The sequence below is a fragment of the Ictalurus furcatus genome, chromosome 1 (genome assembly GCF_023375685.1).
Source record: "Ictalurus furcatus strain D&B chromosome 1, Billie_1.0, whole genome shotgun sequence".
Taxonomy (NCBI): Eukaryota; Metazoa; Chordata; class Actinopteri; order Siluriformes; family Ictaluridae; genus Ictalurus; species Ictalurus furcatus.
This window is the reverse complement of record NC_071255.1, coordinates 17,998,756-18,022,411: the sequence shown is the minus strand read 5'-3', so window position 1 is coordinate 18,022,411 and position 23,656 is coordinate 17,998,756. Positions and strand designations below refer to the sequence as shown.

General features: G+C 39.0%; 1 protein-coding gene across 2 annotated transcripts; it reads right to left on the bottom strand.

Moving 5' to 3' along the window:
- Positions 1-152: 152 nt before the first annotated feature.
- Positions 153-20,344, bottom strand: snx7 (sorting nexin 7). 2 transcript variants are annotated; one of them, XM_053630387.1, is made up of 10 exons: positions 19,940-20,343; positions 17,921-18,112; positions 17,703-17,813; positions 17,208-17,372; positions 14,470-14,668; positions 14,175-14,374; positions 12,331-12,417; positions 10,377-10,478; positions 6,811-6,963; positions 153-2,374 (listed from the first exon to the last, which is right to left on the bottom strand). In XM_053630387.1, the coding sequence occupies exons 1-10, from the start codon at positions 20,039-20,041 to the stop codon at positions 2,300-2,302; spliced, it is 1,386 nt and encodes a 461-aa protein (XP_053486362.1). In that variant the 5' UTR covers positions 20,042-20,343; the 3' UTR covers positions 153-2,299. The 2 variants fall into 2 exon arrangements, with proteins under 2 accessions (XP_053486362.1, XP_053486370.1); XM_053630395.1 differs by lacking the exon at positions 10,377-10,478 and having other exon boundaries at positions 19,940-20,344.
- Positions 20,345-23,656: the final 3,312 nt, after the last annotated feature.

Genomic DNA, 23,656 nt, shown 5'->3' with positions numbered 1-23,656 from the left:
CAAATGCTAGAGTCACTATGTATACATGCAGATTTACAAATACTGTATTTAACCAAAATAGGATTGAATGCGGAAGGCCTCAATCCTCCTCTTATTCATGTAATGCATTTTCTGGTGAACTTTTATTGAACGGATATTAAGCACAGGAAAGTGTTGCGCAGAACTGTAATTATCTCCCTAACATTAGAATTATAGAGTGCAAACAGGTCAGCATAAGTGTAATTATATAGCATTAAGTCCAATATGTTGGTTCAGTCATTTTTAGGGGGGAAAAGGTCCTTTTCTGAACTTTCACTCTCAATAGTGTGAGGAAGAATTATTCAAAAGTAAGTTTAAATGTCTACTTGTGTAGGAACATAAAGTTTCGAAACTATAATCTAGATCAATGCAATTAGTCATTTTTTTGAAGGGTTTTCTACTAGATAAACATTTATCTTGATCTACAAATTCAAACTGCATAGACAGCCCCAGAGCTTGCACTTACTCCATTGAAGCTCATGGCTATATAATTATCATATAAAGGTTGGAATCCATGTATTATAACTTTTTTGCTCTCAGCACAAACAATAAATAATGTTTCATGCATTGTTTTCCATTAAAACATTCTTTAGAAGCCTGTTAGTATTACCCTATGCCATCCTTATCTGATTTTCTTCTATATTACCCCTTCTGATATTTCATCTCATACTGTGACTATAAAATCTGGTTTCATAATGATGAATCTATTTCCCAGTCTGAGCCAAAGTCTCCCAGCAAATCAAAACGTAATAACATGCAAAGTCTGATGCTAGATATAGCATATGAATGTAAACTTGTCTGCCTTGATTACAATTCAGTCAGTAGTGGAGTCTCAGAAGACATGCACTGGTTTTGACACAATTTTATGGACAGTGAAGAGGAGTAAAGTGATTTTGTCCAGATATTGCAGGCTCTATGGAACACTGGTTCTCAACACAGTCCTCAGAGACAGTCCACATTTTTACTCAATTCCACCTCATACAGCACAGGCTTTGGAGAAAAAAAATGTGCAGTGTCTGGTTTGGGAACCATGGCTGTAGAAGACATTCTCTTACTCAAGTGCGTGAATTGTAGTGACAGGACATTTTTGTCAAGTGACAAAGCAATTCATTGAAAAAAAAATACAGGTTTCTAGGAAGTATACAATGGCAGCTTATTAATGTTCCATTAATATTCCATGTACCATTAATGTTCCAGTCAGAAAGAACAGTGCCTGGTGCCATGTAAATTAAATGAGTGTTCAGACAGCACATGGTATAATCCTGCCTGTTTTTCAAACCATAAAGAGAGGCACAGCCTCTCAAATACATGTGCACAAATTAAATTGCTGATCAAGGCAATAATTTTAGGGCACAGTGTTATTTGAAGAGACCAGTTAAATGTTTAATGTGATTAGGCCAAGCGGGTGACCTACTTTAGGATCATCGAGCTCTCACGCCTGTTCATTCAGAATTGGAGGAAAAATCAGATGATAAAGAACACAAAAAGCCATGTTTAGCTGTATTAAATGATTTCCTTCAACAGTTTATCACCATGGACCTCATATTAAACATGCCTTATGTCACAATTTACACAATATGCAAATATGTGTGAATGATAACTGATGCATAATATATAAAGTAATTGTATATAAAATATTTACATATTTTAATTTATGTGAAGCATTTCAGATGGTTCCATAGTTGTAAAACATGAGCATGAGAAAGATGAATAAGAACTTGTACGACATAATCTAGTAATTCTAAAATAGCTTCAAATAATCCATAGTGCAAAGTAATGCCATTAAAAGGCACCTGTTTTGTATATTTTGGGCTATACAATTGAATTTCTCATTGGCTTGTGAGCAGGTGATGAAAGACTTCAAAGAAGATTAGACAATGATTTGAATAAAAGCAAAATGTACCAAATAATTATAGAACTAAATTCAGAGACTAACGGCATCCAAATATAATAAAGCCATAAACCATTTCTTCTGAATTTAGTTAGGTTCATTTATTATCGCTTCCTTTTTTTCGACAAGGTAAGCCAAAAAAATTTATTTGGCAAAATATTTGTCCTATCCTATTCAGATCTGTGAGCTGCAGAGACATACTTTTCTCTTGTAGGAAATAATGGGTTTACTACAGAGATCTTCGTCCTTGGTTTGGCTGGTGATAAGGCACAGTTATGTTTATACTGACATCTGTGGCAGCGGTATTTTGTTGTACAATCCAAGCACTTGGATTGTAAAGGTAAAAACTTGTCTTTGGTCTTCACTGTTTAGATAAAAGCTTCTGAAGGACTAAGAGTCATCTCTGCCCACTTCCCCGGCCTCAGGTCTCTGAGACAGCAGGAACGACTCCCACACGGCCAGACACTGCAACAGAACACACATTCATAATGACATTAGCATCGAGCCTCTGTACCTATGCCACTTTTTTTGTCTGGATAGCCCTGCAACTGCAGAGTAATGAGAAGCTATTTGAAGGCTGACATGAGGGCTGACACACGGCGACTTCCAATTTAGCACCCGATTTCATTCCCTGGCTGTGGAAGGCTGCAGCCCTCTGCGTCATTTGTGTGTCACTTTCCAAGCTCAAGATTAATGTCTTTCCAACATCGCTAACCTTCTCCTCCCCCAGAGCCCACAAACTTTCCTGCCACTTCAGAATAGCCCACTGCGGCTACCCGCCTGTCATAACACTTAATCAGGATCGCACCTTACCAAAGGAGGCAGATGAGCTCTGACCTTTTTAAAGCACCTGTGAGATTGAAAGGAGCGGCCAAATTAGGAGAGTTATGTGTGCCATTTTGATGACGTGTATAAAATTCAGGTAAATACAACACCCATCCTTTAAATGCCTGCCTCTAGAATAAAGGTCAATAAATTCTAACAAATAGTGAAAACCAAAGTGTTAGGGGTTGATTAATATGACAAACAAGCGGCATGGGGTGACTGGCAAAAAGAGTGTGTTTAAAGGTAGAATAACAAGCTTTTCCTTGCTCTTATCCATGTGTGTGATATCTGAAAATAAATTCACCTGACCTGCCAGAAAGGACAGGTTCCAAGATCGCATGTTGGTTGACTTCTCCAATTCACTCAACATCATTCTACATCAATCCTGACATAGTGAGCAAGTCAACATTTATTTATTTATTTATCTATCTATCTATCTTTCTGAAATGTCATAAAAAAGGAATACATGCTAAGGCTGCCAATCAATGCCTGATGTGATTGATTACTTTACTCATCCAACTGAGAAAAATTTAAAATCACACAAAAAAAAAAGCCAACTACTTCAAAAATGAAGAAACGTTTTTTCTGTCAGAACCAAAATTTACACAGTACACAAATAAGACTGAGAAAGCTCAGGGTCAAAGTGTGATTCTCCATCTTAAGGGCAAAAATATATGAGGGAGCTGAGAAGTGGCTGCTTTACTCACTTCTGAGACTAACTTTGGGCAATGGGTCACCGACACCCTCGAGCTGGGGATGATCAAACTGACAGCTGATGGAGATGATGAGCTGCTAAGTGGCGCTGAGCGTTGTTATGCTTTGCTGTGTGACATGGGCACACATCAAAAAGAAAATTTTACTCAGATCTCATGAGGAGCACTGGGGGGAAAAAAGGAGCTGGACTGAAAAAAAAATAATAAAAAAAAAATCAGACGGACGTGAGAGGAAAGTCTAGAAGCACTGATGTAAAATTAAATGGAAAGAAAATCACATGGAATGTCTTAATCACGCCATCTTTTAAATTCATGAAGATTTTTTGCAGAGGGTCTACAACAGTGTGTGCCAAAACAAAGCCAAAGAATGCACTCGTGATTAGCAGCCAGGTGCTAGGACATAATGGCATGTTTTTTTATGCAAGCATCTGCAGAGGTGAAACTGGTCTCAGCTCATTTACAATGACTGAATATGCTGATACTTTCTGATATAGTATCTGTATCAAGATGCACAGCTGCCGGTATGGGGCGGGTGAAGCCTTAGCCGAGTTTAGAGACTCATTAAGAGGCCCAAGGCCTCTGACCTGCTTCATCCCCAGCTGTTATGAGAGAGTGCAGGTAAACAGATTTAATCAGGGAACAATACAAGTGGTGCATAGAAAATAAAATCAGCCAGTCCTGCACACAAAAAAGGTATGCATATGCACTTACATGCCCACACACAATTCATGAGAAGCTAAAGTTCAGAGTGCAGAATGAGAGGAGATGGAAAAACCTCTGCACAGCATGGCCAAACAGCAATGCTTCTGAAAACAAAGAGGCACCGAGTATTGATTTCAAAGAGGAAACATCTAGTATAAAGCCCTCATACAATGAATAATTGAAGGCCTAAGAGTATCCCCTGTTGTGCCCCATGTCCCACAAGATATGTTTCTCATGCAGTGTTTAAAAACCCCAAAAATACTGTCTAAATTAAGTCTAACACTTAATGACAGGATCTTTGTCTTCCCCATCTCTGAGCAACATCCTTGTTGCTATGGTGTCTCCATGGCAATCCTATGAACTTGCCATCTTATAGTATGCGGCTGCTGTGCCCACAGTGTTGTACAGGCTACAATGCAAATTGCTCCAAAAAAATTACAATATCAACCCAAATAGTTAGACAGGCTTAAATGTGTGATATACACACACATATACACACACACACACACACACACACACACACACATTATTTATATATTATATATATATATATATATATATATATATATATATATATATATATATATATATATATATATATACACACACACACACACACAAACACACATATATATATATATACACACATACACACACACGTGTGCGCGTGCAAATTTAAATTTTTATTATAAATGATAAGAAAATATGTCCACCCGATCAATTTAAAGTGTGATGTTAAGAATGTGTCTAAAAAGAGTGTTTCTTTTCATCTGAGTGACAAAGCCATACCCTACATGTGCCTCTCATTTTGTTCACAGAGCCAAAATATGATCTTGCAAAATGAAATCTAATTTAATTTGGACATACTTATAATACGTGTTGAAATGGCATACACTATTTTTTACCCATCAGTTGCTACAGAACTCACACTTCTTCTGTTTTGATACTTCCTCCTGATTCTTTTCATCTCCTCACCTGCAAACTTCCCTACCAACCACCCCCCCCCCCCCCCACTTTCATCTCATGTTTCCTAATCTCTAACAACTGCTTCACTTTTTTGTACATTTGCTATTATCTGCTAATATTCTTTCCAAGGCAGGGTAATATTCTTTTCCATAAAGGCACGTTGTGGACACAGTTAGTACCCACACAGTCATCTCCCACTCTCTGAGTAGTTTCATCCTCTTGCCTCAGCTTATTGAGGCCATTCTTGTGCACATTAATGATTCAAAGAGTTCAGGAATGCCACATGCTTCCAACTAGCCCACTTCATCTCTTGCATTTCAACTCCGAAAGTCAAGTCCCAGCTTTCTCATTTTATTAGCACAAACTGATATGGCCTTTCATTGTGTCACTACACCTCACACTCCTCTAAACTGTCTCAACTTATTAAGGACGAGCTGCCTCACATGGCCCCTCTCCCTCCTACTTCCACTTTGTTATTGTGGCCTGTATATCTGATATCAAACAAAAAAGGGCCTTGGGGTGATGCAGTCAACAGTGATATGAGAAGCACAATAAATAACAGTAACAATATGAACAGGCTTAACTGGTTCATCTCCCCACTCTGGTGTCTCTATAATGGATAGCTGTTTTACTTAAAAGATCTTGTGCAGTTTGTACACTTCCTTGCAGTGCACAGTGTCACAGACTATAGCACAAGGATGTCTACTAATAAAAAATATATATTCTTTAAGTGAAATATGAGAAATTGTAATCAGGGGAGAGATCTTCTGATGAGTTGTCTTATGTAGTTGATATGTGTCAAGGGTACTCGCACTGAAACTGAGGCACAGCATCTACAAGCATTTGTTCCTTATTAACATTAAGGTTCTAATTAGCAAAACCTGGTACTGTTGTGCATCGTTGGAATATGCACACAGACAACATGCTATAGTCACACTTACTATAATTACCCGTCTCCTATAGATCTATGAAAGCACAGGGAGACCTCAAAGGGCTAGACAGACAGCGAGAGTGATGACAGATCACAGACTTGTCCCAAAATGTCCCCAAATGCTCCCCTCCAGAATGGATTGTGCCAGCAGTGCTTGGGTCACAATTCCTGATTCAACTCTGAGAAGTCAAGTGTCGAGCTGTGGGGAGCAAATATTTATATAAAAAAAAAAAAAAAAAAAAAAAAAAAAAGCAGGGTACGCACCTAATGACATCCCTCACAATATCTCACCTCTCTTAAGCTGGAAATACTAGTCTTTCTTTAAGGCCTTGGAGGCTCATTACTTACAGTAAGCTGAAAGAGGGTATAAAAATGAAATACTACTACCCTCTACTGGCAAATACCCAAAGCAAGGATGCAAATGACTCTAGGCTTACAGCCACATATATCTATCAAATACTTTTAGTAATAAATCCAAATCTTTAGTCTGGTTACAAAAAAAAAAAAAAAATACTACTAATAATAATAATTTGCAAAGCTTTATAAATACTGTACATAGGGATACTTCACAAATGACTTTATAACAGAGGGTGCTAATCTGCCTCACTGTTCCCCAGAATGGGACTGTAGATCTGTGAAGTAAATCTACAGTATGGTTGATTAGCCTCCTTCCCCATCTGTCTTCATGATACAACCTCTGTTGTATCTTCTGTCTTGGATACAGCCTCTTTCAGAGAGCACCTTTGGAACAGGTCATTGCTCACCTTTTCATAGTATTCCACATTCTTCTCTGCAGTTTGGGTAAAGATTGCTCTCAGGTCAGCCCTCATGCTCTTCTGCCAGCGGCTCCAGTCCCCTTTCAGTGTGTTATTGGCCCATTCCAGTCTGTCTTCCAGCTTTTCAATGTCTTCCTTTATCTGCACATGCACACAATAACACCATCAGATAGCGACACACACCAACAACAACTAGTAACCCGTCTCATACAAATTCAGAAGACTTCTTTATCCACAGTTGTGGCACTGAAAATGAAGACATTTTCTGGCTTTCATTACAGTGTGTGCACTTGTTACATTTTGATCAATACTAATCTGGGATGATCAAAATGGCCAACTCTGTTGAATTTGCACATACAATGTCTCACTGTAATTATAATCATTTGTTCCTTTGCACATTACACAAGTTCTGTATGTATGTAAGGGAGGTTCTGTAACTCTTCCAATGACAAATCCAAATCAAACTTTAAAAAGTGTTCTTAGTACAATCGACAGCCCACTCCTTTTGTAGACTATAGTACAATGGTTCTCTTGTTGTTGCATCACATTGATCAGACCACTATATCAGATATAGCTATATCAGAGTAGCTACCTAACAGCTTGCCTTCTAAGCTAATGCTCTCTTGGGTCCAATTGGCTTCCAATACCACATAAGAAGTATTACTGTCCACACACTGGAACTCAAAGACAAAGATTGGTAAACACACTAATCGACGTCTATGCTGCTGAAGGCCCTTGGGGATGACTGTGTCAGATTAGCAAGCTGTGATGCAGTGAAGAGCTTTAGAAAATCAGGCACTTATTGACAGCTGAGCTGATGAAGGTCGATTGCTGTGTGTTTGCCGCTGCTTCTGCCTAGGTCCCTTCTGGATGGTGTGTTTGTACACGCTCTGATTAGGTGAGGCTATGGAACAGGAGATGCTTTGGGTGAATGGGGTTGTTACACAGAGGGAGGGAGGAAGAGGTGGCATAATCAGTAACTGTCTGGCGCCGCTTCTCCCCTGTGACGAGCAGGACAAATCATTAGTTACGCTGATCTGCCCTCACTGTCATTACAAGACACACAGGTACCTTAATAATTATGAACGCACTAGTTTATACACACACACACACACACACACACACACACACACAGTTCTGAGGACACAAAGCTACATTTAATCATATCACAAGACAGTCTTCTTAAATGAAACATTATACATAAAAATCATAGTCACTGCTGTCTTTTGGTACCAAGGAACCGAGTAGGCGAATGGAATGAAGGTTTTCCATTCATGTTCATTTACCTTTACTGCCATCTGCAGGAAAGAAAATTACATCACACTGAGATCAAAAATTCTCTGGCAAGGGCACTAAGAAAAAATTAAATGCAATGGAAAATAATCAATAATAAATAAAATCATGTTATTTACCATTGCATGTCATTTTTAAGATAAGTTTTATTTATATAGCATCTTTCTCAAACCCAAGGTCACTTTACATCAGGATAATAAACAATTGTTAAGTAACACACGTTTTAAAAAAAAATAAACAACAAGAATCAGAAAAAAACAAAAACAAAAAAATATCACAGGACAGTTAACACGATGGAAAGTGTTATGTGAAAGGGGCTGGAGCTACTCATTTACAATCAGGGAGTTCTAGCACTGAGTGAAAAGATAGGATTTGAGTTGTGTTTTGAAGGAGGAAATGGAGGCGATTTCTTGGAGGCTCTGTGGAAGTTAATTCCATAATGGCCAATGTAGGACATGCCACCCATGAAAGAAAGTCTGAATCTAGGGGCCGGGAGTACACTGGAGCCAGACGACCATAACACATGAGTGGGGGTATAGGGAAGCATTAATTCAGTCAAATAACCTGGGGCATAGTCATGTAAGGCTTTTGTATTGAATATGGTAGGAGATGGGTAACCAGTATAACTTAAAGAAAGCGGACGAAACATGAGCAGAAAGTTTAGTGCGAGTAAGAACTTTTCCAACCACATTTTGGACATGATGTAATCTGGAGAATGTTCTGGTAGGAAGGGAAGTAAAGAGAGCATTGCAGTGGTCCAGAAGAGACGGAACAAAGGCATATGCTACAGTTTGAGCATCTTTAATGAATCTGTGTCAAGGTGAATATGGGTCAAGTAACGTTACAAAGGTGAAAAATGCAGTTTTAATATGGGAACTGATGTGGTAAGCGAAGGTTAGTGATTGGTCGAAGCGGACACCTAGATTGCTAATGGTACTGGGTGGCTTGACAAGGACTCAATCAATGTTAAAGCATAGATCTGAGTGTTTAGAGACTAACACATTAAAACCAATTAGACAGACAATTGTTTCAGGTAATTATTGTGCATCCACTCCTTGATGTCATGGGTGCAAGCTAGTAAGCGAAGGTGGTGGAAGGGTTGAACTGGCACTGGTGCTGATATAAAGCTGTCTATCATCTGCGTAACAGTGAAAGCTGAGGTCAGGACACCGAATAAGATGACTGAGAGGAAGCATGTAAATTATGAAAAGGAGTGGACCAAGAACAGTGTCTTGATATACACCGTGAGAAACAGGCGCAGTAGAACATTCGTCATTTCCAGCTGTAATAAAACATTGCTGATTTGTGAAATATGAGGTAAACCAGGAAAGAGCTGTACTAGTAATACCAATAACTGATAGGCATGCAAGAAATGTGATGTAACTCACTGTATCAAAAGCGGCACTTAAATCAAGAAGCAGAAAAATACTGAGAGACCTGGAATCTGCAGCCGAAGGAGATCATTCACAACTCTGTTGAACGCAGTTTCAGTGCTGTGAAATGGCCAGATAGTTTGAGGCGAAATGCATCTGAACCAGAGATGTGACCACCCATTCAAAGAGTCTAGCCACAAAACAGTGATTGGATATTGGCTTATAGTTGATCTAGACCCTGCTTTTTCAAAATGGGTGTAACAGCTGCCATTTTTAGATTTGCTGGCACAATTCCCAGAGCTAAATGACAATTTATTAGGTGAGAACTAGGGGCAGAAATATCTGACAAAGTTTTTGAGAAGTGCTGTGGGTGTAGGATCTAGCTGACATGATGATGAATTAGCGTTCTTTAGTAACTCAATAATAGAGAATCGCGTAGTGGCAACATAGTAGATAGAATGTATACACACGCACACACACACACACACACACACACACACACACACACACACACTACAGAATGAAAGGGAAGGTACTAATTGACAGTCACATTTTGTACTTCAAAGTGGAAGAAAGCCACAGCAGAAAACAGCAGTACAGTTAGAAAACATTCCCCAAGCCACAGCTTAAGTTAGCAAGAAGGAACATGAGCGACAGGGCTGAACATTTCAGAACACTTATGCCTAAGCTGAAACCATGCTCACTGATGAGTCGGTAACATTTCAGGTGGAAACTGGTTCTGCAGTACATATACAGGACCACCCTCATAGATCAGGGTGTAATTCTTGAAATTCCAGTCTTTAAAATGTTACCAGCTCAAAACAATGATGCAGAAGCAGACATACAGGTTAGGAAAGGGACTTCCCACTCCTGTTAGAAAGCCAGTACCTCTTTAATCTCTCCTTTAAGCTTCTGCTGTTTCTGCTGTTTGACCTCCTCTGGGTCTTTGCCCACCAGGCTGTCCCATGCTAAACTCAGCACCTTAGAATCCTTCATAGACACAACCAATACAGGGGGACACATCAGATGAAAAAAAACCGAACCCAAACACTTCCCTTTTAGAGTTACACAGCAGGCCTTAGTGACATTCAGCACAGATAACAGTATTTGCATAGGGTTGTATTCACATTCTGTAGGGTTACAGCATGATCACCACCATACAGTGCTCTCTAGAATTATTGGCACCCTTCTTGAAAATGCCCAAAAATGAATATATAAAAATGTACATGCAATAAGTGATAAGTCAACGACGACAACAAAACACTGATTTTAAAATGATTGTTGCTATCAGTTGGCTCCTGGCTCCAGCTCCTGGCATGTGTTTCACAGCCACAATTGTGCTTAATGTGTTTTTATATTCATTACCTGATTTGTGCAGGTCTGTCTTTTTGGTGCTAAAGTTTTTTTGGTTTTCTCCTGGTAAAGGATCTCGAAAGGATTTTGTACAACCTCATATTTATACACTAAAAAGAACATGGTTATAAAAAGAACATGGTTATAAAAAGAACATGGTTAAAGGCAACAAAAGTTCCTGAGGACTTTGAATGTGATGAATAGCAGTTTGTCTGTATTTATTTCAAATATTGATAAATGTCAACCATTTTAGCACATATACAGGATTGTGCAAAAGCCAGAGTCCACCCTTTTGTTTTCAGTCTAATGGCAGTTCAGTAATTATTGTTAATTATTTGGTTGCAATTTGGTGACTGTTTTCAACTGTTGAAGACATTCAAGTGACATTATTGTTATAATCAATAACAATAATGAACAACAGTGAATGTATTGAACAGAAAAATCACACAAAGGACTTGAACAGTAAAGTCAGCATGAAATGTGTAAATATTTTATTTGTAATATTGAACTTTAATATTGACCAGCATAAATAAGTACTCCATGGTTGATTGACTATAAACTGAATTAATGTACTGTACATTTTCCCATCATTGTTTTTCGCCACCAAATATTTAACAATAAGTACAGAACGGCCATTTGACTGAAAACAAAAGGAAGGTCTCTCACCTTTGCATAGTACTGTATTTCTGAGAGGGAAAAAAAAATACTTACTTAAGGAAGTAGTTATGAGACAGTAGTAGTTATGAATAATTGGATTAGAATATAGTTTCTTATAATTTTTAGAGGAAATTTTTCATTTATTGCATGTAACATTTATTTTATCTAATCATTTTTATGAAGGGTGCAAATAATTCTGGAGGACACTATCTTTCATTCATTTTGTGAGTGTTAACAGCATTGAAAAATGAATTGTTACCAAAAAAAGTTTGTTTGTAGACAAGGTGCAAGGAGCACTGCAATCTAAAACCATTTAAAAAATTTTTTTAAAGAATCCTTTCATATCATGAGACCCATGCAGCATAGTGAAAGCCAAGCAGAACAGTGCTCACTGGCTGTAATTAAATTCACTGGAGAAAGGTTATTGCTAAGCTGGGAAAGGGGGTGTCTTCAACCTTCAAACACTTCTGAAAAAGAACACAACCTTATATAGCCCCTTTCCCTTCTCCACAGAAGGCTCTTTCTCACATCCGTGACATTTGATGGAATCGATGCAGAAAGGCAAAAGCCCGGGAGACTAAAGTATGACATGATTAGCAGAGACTTTATTAAACCATATTTACTGTGTTCTAGCTGAAGCGCATTCAGGCTCAGAGGAACTTACATATTTAGATAATCTCACCACATTTCTCTTTAGGCTTAAAATGGATCGCTTTCTTATGAAAGCAGACACTGCTGCTGAGGCACGGCTTTATTACTAATAAGCTCTGGGAAACTGCAAGAGAGCACAGGGGTGAATTAAATGGGGAAAAAAGAAAGAGATTGCACTCACTGCTTCCTTTTCTGTCCTCTTAGTGGCGAGAGCTTCGTTCTTAGCCTCAAACTCTGCTTGGATGTTGTCTCGTCTCCGCAGTACTGCCTGTGTATCACGAAAACCATGATCAATACCCCTTGATTAAATGTGCAACTAGATGAAATAAACAATAAGCCTTGGTAAAACATAATGCACTATATATTGATCAGACAACTAAATCAAGTCATACTATTCATGTTACAGCACAAATAAACTGAAACACTAGCAATGATCAACACGAACAAAACATGTTGTAAAACTAGAATAGTATACTGTTTTAAGTGGTAGTCTCAGAGGAGACTTCTTTCTTTCCAAAAGCTGCATGCATGTTTCTATTCAAGTCCAAACAGTCAGTAAAAGAAAATTAAGAAAGCAATCATGCGCTTCCATCAATTACTGCCATGCTGTACAACTTGCTGCCATACAAGTGTCAAGAAGTTTTGGCAGTGTAGCACTGGGTGATTCTTTCCACATGTGACATTTCCAACCTTTTGTTATGTGTATGTTTGCAAAGCAGCTCTATGTCTAATAAAAAAAAAATATGTACTTGATCTATACACTATTGGAGCTTTTTTAGTGTGAATATTCAGACATCTGTACAATACTGAATATGGGAAGAAAAAAAAAAACATGAGTAGCTCTTCTCTGAAGAGACACGGTATGCACTGAACATTAACACTATGTGTTGAATTAAAAAAGTTAACACTAATTGACAGAGGAATGAAGTTCCACTGTAGCCACTATTATTTACTTAACTGGCTAACTAACATAATAGCTGGATGTCTAGCTGAATGAGCGCTGCTTGTGAAGGTGGATTCGTGGAGAAGGAGTGAGTAATGTCATGAATCTGTGTACACCTGTGTGTGATTAACGATGCTCTCTTTATACGCTGCTGCTGCTGCTTCTTAATTCGCCTAGTATCTGTCCTAAATAGTATCCGAGTTGAGAATTTAGTGCGTCCCAAATCGTAGCATGTTCAAATGAGTATCCCAAAGGTACCCGGATGGTCTAATATTTTTAAGGTGTGGATCCGTGGACACTTTTTCAACTCCTTGTGCAAGGGAGGAGGGGTTTTGTGACTGTTTGCTTCACCAAATTCAAGGACGCATTTTATGTAAATGAAATGTGGAGGAATAAATCAAGGGAATGGTAAATTAAATTATATAGTATAAATTATAGTATAAGGAATAACGAATGAAGATGCAATGAGGAGGTTGTTTACGGTGACAGTGTGCATATCTAGGCAACAACTGTCTCTTCCGTTACATGTGTAAGTATGTCCCAGACTTGCAAACTCTTTTGCTACACACTCAAAAGTATCTACTTTTTCTTCACAAAAAGAGTACATACTTTCAATGCATAGTATAAGTAGGCGAACTGAGATGCAGCAAGTGTGATTTTTGCTGTGAAAAAATGCCAAGCAGAGAGAGCCGGTGGTGCCGAGCAAAGCAACCTGATCTGACAGAGTCTTGTCAAGGTTGTGTATGTGTAGCGGAAGTTTTGCTTTAGTTTACAAGTAATGTTCTTCAGTGTACAAGGGTGCACGGAACGTAAAAACACCTTCACTACTAAAACTAAATAAACAGACCCGCACTCTCTGTCATGCCTGCCTCGTGACTCCTCATTCTTCTCACGACAGCCAGGGTGCAACAGTCACACACAAGACTGTGCATGTGTTTGTTACTTAACTACTGCTGAACTGGAGTATACAGTATGTGAATTTCTCACTTTTCCAGGTGGAGATAGTTCCATTTTTACCTCCAACATCTCTGTAGCATTCAGGTTTGTGCACAACAAAAACAATTCATAGCACAATAAAGTACCTTGAGGTTGTCTGCACAGAGCACATACTCATGCAGTGTTGGGAGAAGGCTGTTACTGAGGTGCTCGATCTGTTCGTCAGTCTCCTTGTAACACCTGTCCAAGCAACTCGCCATGAGCTTCAAAGGCTCCACCAGCTCCTCCTCTGAGCCAGACCACAGGGTGTAGATGGGCCCATACTCCTTCATTTCATCCAGGTACTCTGGAACAACAGCAGCTCATTTTATATGGCACAACCAACAATGGACCAAAAGTGAGTGGCCTGCGGTTGGTAGTAATACAGTCTTAAGGCAGTACCTCTTTTTTCTTTGATGATTCGCTGGGTGACTTTGTCCAGTGAGGTCAGCTTCACACTGAAGTTATCCACATAGTCCTGAATGGCACTGAACTCCTCTGGCCGATTTTTGACCCCTCGGACCGTGGCAGTCACGGCTCGCACTGTCTCGCCCATCCTGCTTAAGAAACCTGGACCTTGCTTCTTATGAGATGCTAGCTCCTGTAGATGCAGAGTTATGAGTGAACATTGATAACACAAATACTGCAGCTTTAATAACTAAGACTGATTCAAAATGCAACCTCAGAAGCCCAATAATATTTTATGACCAGAAGTTAAAACAAACATTGTACTACTACTTTGTACTACTGTACTCCCACAGTAGTCTACTCCAAAAGTGGCACAAATACAGCTCCATCATAAATTCTTTGCAAGTTATGGAAACCTAAACAGAACCCTCAGTGTATTTCCCATTGTCAAAGCCGCATCCTATTAGAGGAAGAGACGGTGCATAGGAGAATACAATTATTTATTTTCGCTGATATTCAGATAATGAACAAATTTTTTTGTTTCATCTCATGCTAAAATAAAAACATTTCTAAAAGCTAAAAATAAAAAAAAACTGCCATTTTTACAGGCCAAGATTTTAAAGTAAATTCTGAAATATACATGTGTAAGGGTTAGTGATACACCGAAAGGAAAATTCAGGTCCGAAACAGAAACCAGAAAGTCAGGATGCACTTGGCTGAAAACCAAAACCAAAACTATTTCTGGTTTTAAAACCCATTTTAAAATGTTTTTCTTTTTTTTTTGTAGAATTGTATTAATATTAGTCTACTTTAATTCATGAAAATTAAATGAAAAACTACAATCCAATAAAATGATCACACTTTTATTGAAATTAACACACCAAAACAAAAACCAATATTAAATATATTATTCTTCACTCAGTTCTGGTAAATCAAATTTAAAACATTTTTGATCCAATTATCCAAATAATGTAAAGTTCTAGAAAACTATTATGATATGCAAAACAGCAGTCAAGTAATGAACTATGAGCCTCTGTTCTGTTTATGTAAACATATTTCCACATTAATTAAGGATTATTGTGCAAAACAACAGAAATAGAACTAAAACCAACCTCAAACTGTAAACTACAGATGTAGCCTCAAGTCAAGAACAAAGTTTTGCAGGGCTACATGAATTTGAATGTATTTGCTATACACATAGCAAATTGGACGGCTTTCTATTTAAGCAAAAGTGGCAGGTTTCTCTTCAAGAACAAAAGTTGCTCAGCTTTCTGGCAGGAGAGACAGTTCCTATTCTCACCAAGAACATGAGATGCTGCACTGAATAGTCTCTCCCTCTCTGTGCTGGTGCTTGGGGCAGATAAATAAATACCTGCATGCAATCCGCACAAGCAATGGAAAGCATAGCTGCGCTTGTTGTGGCACTGCTGTGGATAGGGGCGCTTTCCTGAAGAATCTCATCAAACGTCAGAAAGTGAGGGAGTTTGCACCTCATCACTTGTACGCACCCGTTTCTCTGGCACACTTTGCTCTGTGCTGCGTGTCGATCCTTCAGCAGATGCATTCATCACCTCCAGCTCTGCCTGTATCATTTCCCGTGCACGCCGCTTTTCCTCAGCGTCAACGTAATGTTCTTTAAATCACAGATCTAGTAATGTTGCAATGCAACGATAAGCGCTGAGCACTGAGGGGTGGGGCGGGGCATGATGGCATTTATTTTCAGCTCAGATTTTCTCTTCCTTTTGGCCAAAAAACCAAAAACACCATTTTCGGCCAAAAATTTCTCCTACCTAGTAAGAGACATTTTTGGTTCCGCTTCTGAGAGACACAAGTTTTCCATTGCAAATCAAGTCAAGATAAACATAAATTCTGCAGCATTTGAAGCAAGCACTACATAAAACAAAGAGCCCCATCTTCCCTTATTCACTGCAAATGAGCTATGAGTCTACAGAAGGAAAGGGGAAATACAATGTTGGGAAGCTAAGCAATGATTGAGTTTTAATACAAACCAAAAACCTGAAACCTGAAAAGAAACAAACTTGTCCAGTACAGCTAAACAAATATTTAATATGGTGTTCTGAATAATAAAATCCTAATTACTAAACAACGACTAAATGACTGTGTCAGGCGAGTGAGTCATGGCTGCACCCACAATCTTGCTCTTAACTTGTTAATGAAGCATTGTGCTTGGACCGTGTTTATCAAAACCATTTTTTTTTTTTTTTTTTTTTTTACCCACAAGTGGCTAATGAATGTCTATCACCAGAAGACCAGAAACATCGCCATGACTAATGATTTAACTAGGCATTAACACTGCTAGGATTCAGTAGCACTGGTTTCCTCTACATTTTGGGAAGACACACTATGCTCATGGTACCTCCACAGAATTAAAGTTGTGGTGGATATTTTTTCTCAGGAGTACAGATGTGCCAGTAAAGTTTTTGAAATGCATATGATCTTTCATTCACAAACTTCACTAAGAATATATTGCTACCAGTGTAATGTTTTTTGAAAATGTGTTTTAATATAACACCATGTGCAGTGTGTGTATATGTATTTGTTAATCCAATAAGACTTTCACTTTGACGTTCTGTGGCACCGTCCATTTCTTCAACCATAGGCAGATTTTTTTTCTAAGCCAAAAAAAAAAAAATTCCTGATTCTTGTATATATTACAAATCATGTAGCCATAGTTTGTAACTGTAACTCGTGTGTGTGTATGTATATCTTACCCAGGCTTGTGCTGTAAGAAAGATCTTGAAATCTTCACTGCTGGAGAGAATGGGGTGGTCAGCTATTCTGTTGAGAAACCGGTGTAGTGCCTTTTTCCTTGTCTCGATGAAGTCATTAGTGAACCTTTCCACCATTCCCTTCAAAACAAATTTCTCTGGTAGGGGCTATAGAAGAACAAACAGTCAATGTTTCGTACAGTGGTCACCAACCCTGTTCCTGGAGATCTACCTTCCTGAAGACTTCCTCCAACCATAATCGTGCGCACCTGACCATCTAATCATTGCCTTAAGAAGTTCTTGATCAACTAAAACAGGAGTGTTAGATTTTGGTTGGAGATGAAACATGCAGGAAGGTAGATCTCACGGAAGAGGGTTGGTGACCACTTGTTTAGTATGACAGTATAAAACTAAATTGAATAAACACTGTGAAAACACCGCATAATTACATAATTTCAAAGCATGATTTCACCCATTTAACTATTTAAGTTCACTTACATGAACAATAAGAGTTGGATGAGCCTCCTCCAGTTTGCTTTTTAACCAAAGGAAGTCCTGGTAGCGCCTGCGGACTTCATACTCACTTGAGTCAAACTCACCACGTGTAGTCTGAAGTTAGAGAGACGGAGAAGGATTTTAAAAAATTAATAAATCAACACAGTAGGTGATATTTAGCAAGCAAACCCTTATCATAAAACTGTTAGCTCTTGCCATACCTTAGTCACAACCCTGTATGTAATAAATGTCTCAATGGTTGTCACATGACTCTCAGGATTATCAACTGTGATGAAGATGTCCTTAGTGCCAGGTACATCTTCCTCCTCGTCAAATCTGTACTGATTGACCATAGATCCAGGAGATGTCGGCAATGACACACTGAAGGAGCTTACATCTGTGAAGGTTGCATCCTACAATGAAACAAGAAAAAAAACAAGCATTAAAAAATGTCAACCTGAACAACAATCAGTTACTTACAGCACACCTATTATAGTACACACGCGCGCACACACACACACACTCTGAACTGAATACCATCCCACTCCCATTGCAGTATTTGCACACTCCTGCATAGATTCTGTTGCATTTTTACTGCTACTGTATTTATAAAAATATAGTATTTAAAGCACACCTATTATGGTTTTGAAACATGCCAAATTTTGTTTTAAAGGTCTCATACAATAGATTTACATGCATCCAAGGTCAAAAAACACGTTAACGTGCTCATAATTTAAACTGCAGCATTACTTATTTCCCCCCAATGTCACAAACGACTCGTTCAATGATCCGTTCTAAAGGATTCTAAACTCCTCCTTTCAGATAGCATACCCTGTTCTGATTGGTCAGATGTCCCAGTCTGTTGTGATTGGTCTACCGCTGTCAGTGTGCTTCAAAAAGGAAACACCCACTACCATAACGACTTTCAGCGGGCAGTGATGAAGAAGAGAGGCAGGGCTTTTTGTTACAAACCTACGTAAGTTAGTACAGGAAGTAAGTCTGGAATCACTAACGACTCATTTCAGCTGTTCACAATCGGTTCCTTCTTTTGGCAGTCAATAACTTCGTTTGTCGTGTGCTTTGATCTAAAAACTTTGCTGATGTTTTTACCTTCACAAACAGCTCTACTTATACACTACATGAAAGGTTATATTTGAAAAAAAAAAATCACAAGGTTCACTGAAGCAGTGTTTCCCAAAACTTTATAAAAATATCAGCAGCAGTATGATCACTGATCTCAGCAAGATCTAAGCAATATGATCATAAGGCAGGGGTAGAGTCAGAGGTGTTACCCCGTCCTAGAGGGTTACAGTGTTTTGACACCAGATTCAGCCTATGAGGAGAAAACCTTAATAATCAGCTGATGAGTTGAGGCAAATATGTTCAATGCTAAACTCTAGGAACTGAGTCTGACATTGCTGTGTACATCACAATGCAATGTTTACCCTATGCTTATCAGTGCTGGTTAGAGCTGTAACCAGTTATGCTGGTCTGTTATGAACATTTCTGTCTTTTGTCTATGTATCCTTAACTGTCAGATTAACTGGCTGATATTTCTCTCTCTCTCTCTCAGAAAAGTGTGTGCACTACACCTTGATATATTTAGTGACAGACAAATATTTCTGCTTTTCCCAGAAGCCTGAGAGCTGATTAATGAGAGGACTGTGCCTCTATGGAGCGATTCTGTGCCAACAAACTGCACTGTAGTCAGCACAAATTTCACATGGTGCTACAAAACAAGCCACGTTACTAAAACCTTCCTGTCGTTTGAAAACGTTACTGTATTGTATAGTCTTGCAGCAGACAGACTCAGTAGACAACCTGCTCTAGGATAAGTAGCTACCGCTGTCATCCCCATGATACTGCCTGATATTTGACCTTTGAAACTCGACGACTGTAAATTCAAAGAATATAAGTTTCATTTGGCATTTTCCTTTCATTTTTTTTCCTCTTACATTTACTTCCGGCTAACAATGCTGTAGTTCATCTAAACCACTATAAAGTATAAATTACTCAGTTATAATATTTGTACTGCGAGGTTTCGGAACTTAGCATGTCATTTAATTCAATCTTGTCACAGAATAAAAGTTGCTGCAGATTTGCTAACATGTCACGCGTCCAAAACAAATAAACACTCTGTAAACCGGCACTTCCTGGTACTTTGTCCCAGGTCGGCTTTTCAGATGTTTACGTGTTTTGTTTGTTTACTCTTATTATTTATTATTATTATTATTATTTACCTTACTAAAAACTTCCAAGTCTTCGTCCTCGTCCAGCTCTAACATTTGGCCTGAGATGTCTTCCGGTATCGTAGCAGTTTCGACAGCAGTGCCGCTCATCATGGATCAAATCACTGCTCACTTTCTTTCACGCAAACTTAATTTCATTGAGTTTGAGGTTTTGCTTTTTGAAAACAAAACGAGAAACAGGGTGAAACTCAGTCAGAAGCAGAACAGCTTTACTACACGGAAACGGAAATCCCGTGATTCAGGAAAGAGGAGCAGGGTTTGTTGTCCTACGCACTATACTACCTTACTAAATAGTATGTGAAAGTAGTGCGCACTGGAAGTCTGCACCAAACTATTATGGGATGTGAAGCAGGCTAGTGAGCGCTGAAGCTGGAAAGCATATATGAGCACTCGGCTAGATGAAGTGACGACATGCGTGAAGTGTGTAGTGGAATGTAGCCGTTAGTTTTCCTCACAGATAGTCTGAACTGACACGACACTTTCTAAAGTACTCCTGACTTCTCCGGAAGCTTAAAAGTAGTCTCGACTCGTGTTCCCAACCGTCCTGCTGTGTGAAAAGTCTCTCTATTACTGAAGCAACTAACCAAACTGATTAATGAATGCATGAGAATCCTTTTGATAACACACAGCTTACTTAGACAACACATAGCTTTCTATCGTGTTCAACCTTTGCCAAAGAAAGAAAGAAAAACATCTCTTGGGACATCTGTGTTATTAGTGACTTTTTTTTTTTTTAATCCTCAGCTTAACAGTGTTTGAGGCTTTCTTGCTGCTGGGGTGTGTGTGGGAGTGTTGTTGCCTTTATTAAACCTGTTTTATGCAGATGTGTCACCTTCTGCATTCTTTAAGCTGGTTAGTTACTTGACTTGTTTTGTCCCAACATGTATTGATGTCTTGCAGATAATCTACACCACCAAAAGATGTCACTGTAGCACAGTCAAAGGCTAAACAGGGCCAGTACTCAAGATCCACCTACATATCTACACTCCTAGAAAAGGAAAAAAGAAAAAAGGTTCCTTTTATAGTCATGATTATAGCTTTGCAGAGTGGTTCTACTTGAAACTTTTGGTAAAAGGGAAACTATCTGATGTAAATCGACATAAAACTTTTAATGATTCCCTGAGAGAAATACTTTTGGGTGCTTTTCTCAGTATCCACCCATATGTTTTCTGTAACGCTTATCCTATACAGGTTCGCTAGGAGCCTAGAGCCTATCCAAGGGGACACGGGGCACAACGGTGCCACGGGGCGGCCGTGGTTCAGGTGGTAGACTCCACATGCCGAAGTGTCCTTGGGCAAGACATTGAACCCCAAGTTGCTCCCAATGGCAAGTTAGCACCTTGCACAGCAGCTCTGCTACCACTGGTGTGTGAGTGTGTGTGTGTGTGAAGGATACACAGTGTAAAGCGCTTTGGATGAAAGCGCTATATAAGTGCACCATTTACCATTTACCATTTACCACAAGGCAGGGGAAACCGTGGATGGGGTGCCAACCCATCACAGGGCACAATTGCACACACATTCGCACATTACGGACAGTTTAGAGATGCCAATCAGCCTACAGTGGATGTCTTCGAACTTGGGGAGGAAACCGGAGTAATCGGAGGAAACTCTGAAGCACGGGGAGAACATGCAAATGCCATGCACACAGGGTGGAGACAGGAAGTGAATCCCTAACCCTGGAGGTGTGAGGCAAACGTGCTAATCACTAAGCCACCGTGCCCCCTCACTTCTCTCTCTCTCTCATATATATATTTTGTCAAATAGTGTTTTGCCATTTTATCTACATGTCTGTATATAGAAAGGTAAACCGATCGCTATCAAAAAATACATGTAGATGTAAAAAGGGAAAGGAGGCGCTAATTCATTCATCATGAAATAAACTGGATTGAACACTGCTGCCACTCCACGTTAGTGTAAAGTGCTTTATATAGACACCTTTATTATCAGTAAACTGAGCACTTCACGTAAATTCAATCAGAATCGCCATGCTGATGTTATGGAATACACTAGAAACTGAAACAGCAAAATGCTCTATCACGACACTGTAGTGTAAGTGTATTGTTATATTACATGCTTTGTATGAGTTGCTGTGTGTTATGTAGAATGCAATGATTTAAATGTAATGAATATAAAAAGAAAACAATCAAGGGTACTTTAATGAAGAATTACTGTGTATTAAACCTGCAGTATACAATGGTTTTCTTGGCAGATTGCCACTAGCACAGGGATTGGGTAACCTTTTGCACACAGCTTTAGGAGCATATCTTTCAACAGTTCAGATTAGGCAGTATTAGAATAATTCTACAAAGGTCAGTCCTTTACTGTGTTCACCTCATACTGGTAGAGCAACGAATGCAGAAAAGGTCATGGTCCACAATAATCATATTATTTTTGCTGACTTTTGTCATTTGTCTGTGTGATTGATTTGAACTTGATGTTTGAACCTTTATGTTGGTCTAAGTTTGACCAGCTACATATTCCAGATATGTTACAGCTATCCAGATATATGTTCTTGATGGTAGTAGTAAAGTGAGAGATTAGTGTGCTGTGCTTTGATGGAGTACCACCATTAGCAAGAGCCATTCAATACAGGCCATTAATTGCCCCTTAATTGTACAAAATGTGAGTGATAAACGGCACCTCAGTAAAAGGGAAGTCTGCTTCTACAATGAGGTTGTGAACTGATTACTCTCTAAACCTGATTATGATCTTTGTTCGTTATAGACCTTATTCTATTCAAGAGATTTTCCTCAGTACAACTTAATATTGATGTTTGTTGCAAAATAATAAATCATTCTAAAACCAACTCAGAAAATTCCCCGAAATTCACATAGTGCAGGTTTTAACTCAGGCAAAATTCGGATTACGTTCACTGACTCTTCCCTATCTTAGGTAGTCTTTGCCCAACCATTTTCCACTGGGCCATTCTGCATGTGGAAAAAATGTTGTGCTTTGATTTCAGGATTGGATTTCATGCATTCACAGTGTAGGAAATGGAAACTGTGTTTGTCTGTGTAGGAAATTCATGATAGTATGAAAGGATGTCTCAATTAGGCTTCAATACTTGCTAAACATTATTTTCAGTGTGTGGTTATGAGGGAGTGGCAGAGAGACAGGTGCATACTCTTGGATCCATTCTCTGCTGAGTAGGAGGTCCAGTGCAGCCTGGCACCAGGAAGTGCTCCATGGCACCATCCCAAATCTCCCCAGAAAAAAAATAAATCCACACAGTGCTGTTCTTCCATCAGTGATAGTTAATAATTAGATCAGCAATATGCCACAACAATGGCATACATAGATCTGCCGCTTTCAAATTACATTTGCTTCCTGTCTGAGCCATTAGAGAGGCTGACCAGACCATCTTCAAAAAATCCCTTATTGTTGCTGTTTCGAAGTGCAGACACTTGGATAGAGCAGGATGCTGTTCAGGCAATTATGCCTAAGCATGCCCAAATATCTCTGAAATGTGGAGACGGTGTTATTTGGCAAAATTGCTGGCAGATCTATAGTATCTTGTAATGTACTGGGATTTTGTACCCTGCGCATAAAGCATATAAACAGCAAATGAAGAAGATTTGGAGCCACCTGGAGTGAGAGCAGGAGTGAACAATTAAAAATCAATTTGCTGTCAAAAAAGCTTTGCTTTCTAATTAAAACCACATGCAGACAAGTTTCTCTCGCCACTGGCGGACGCAAAGTGCACAT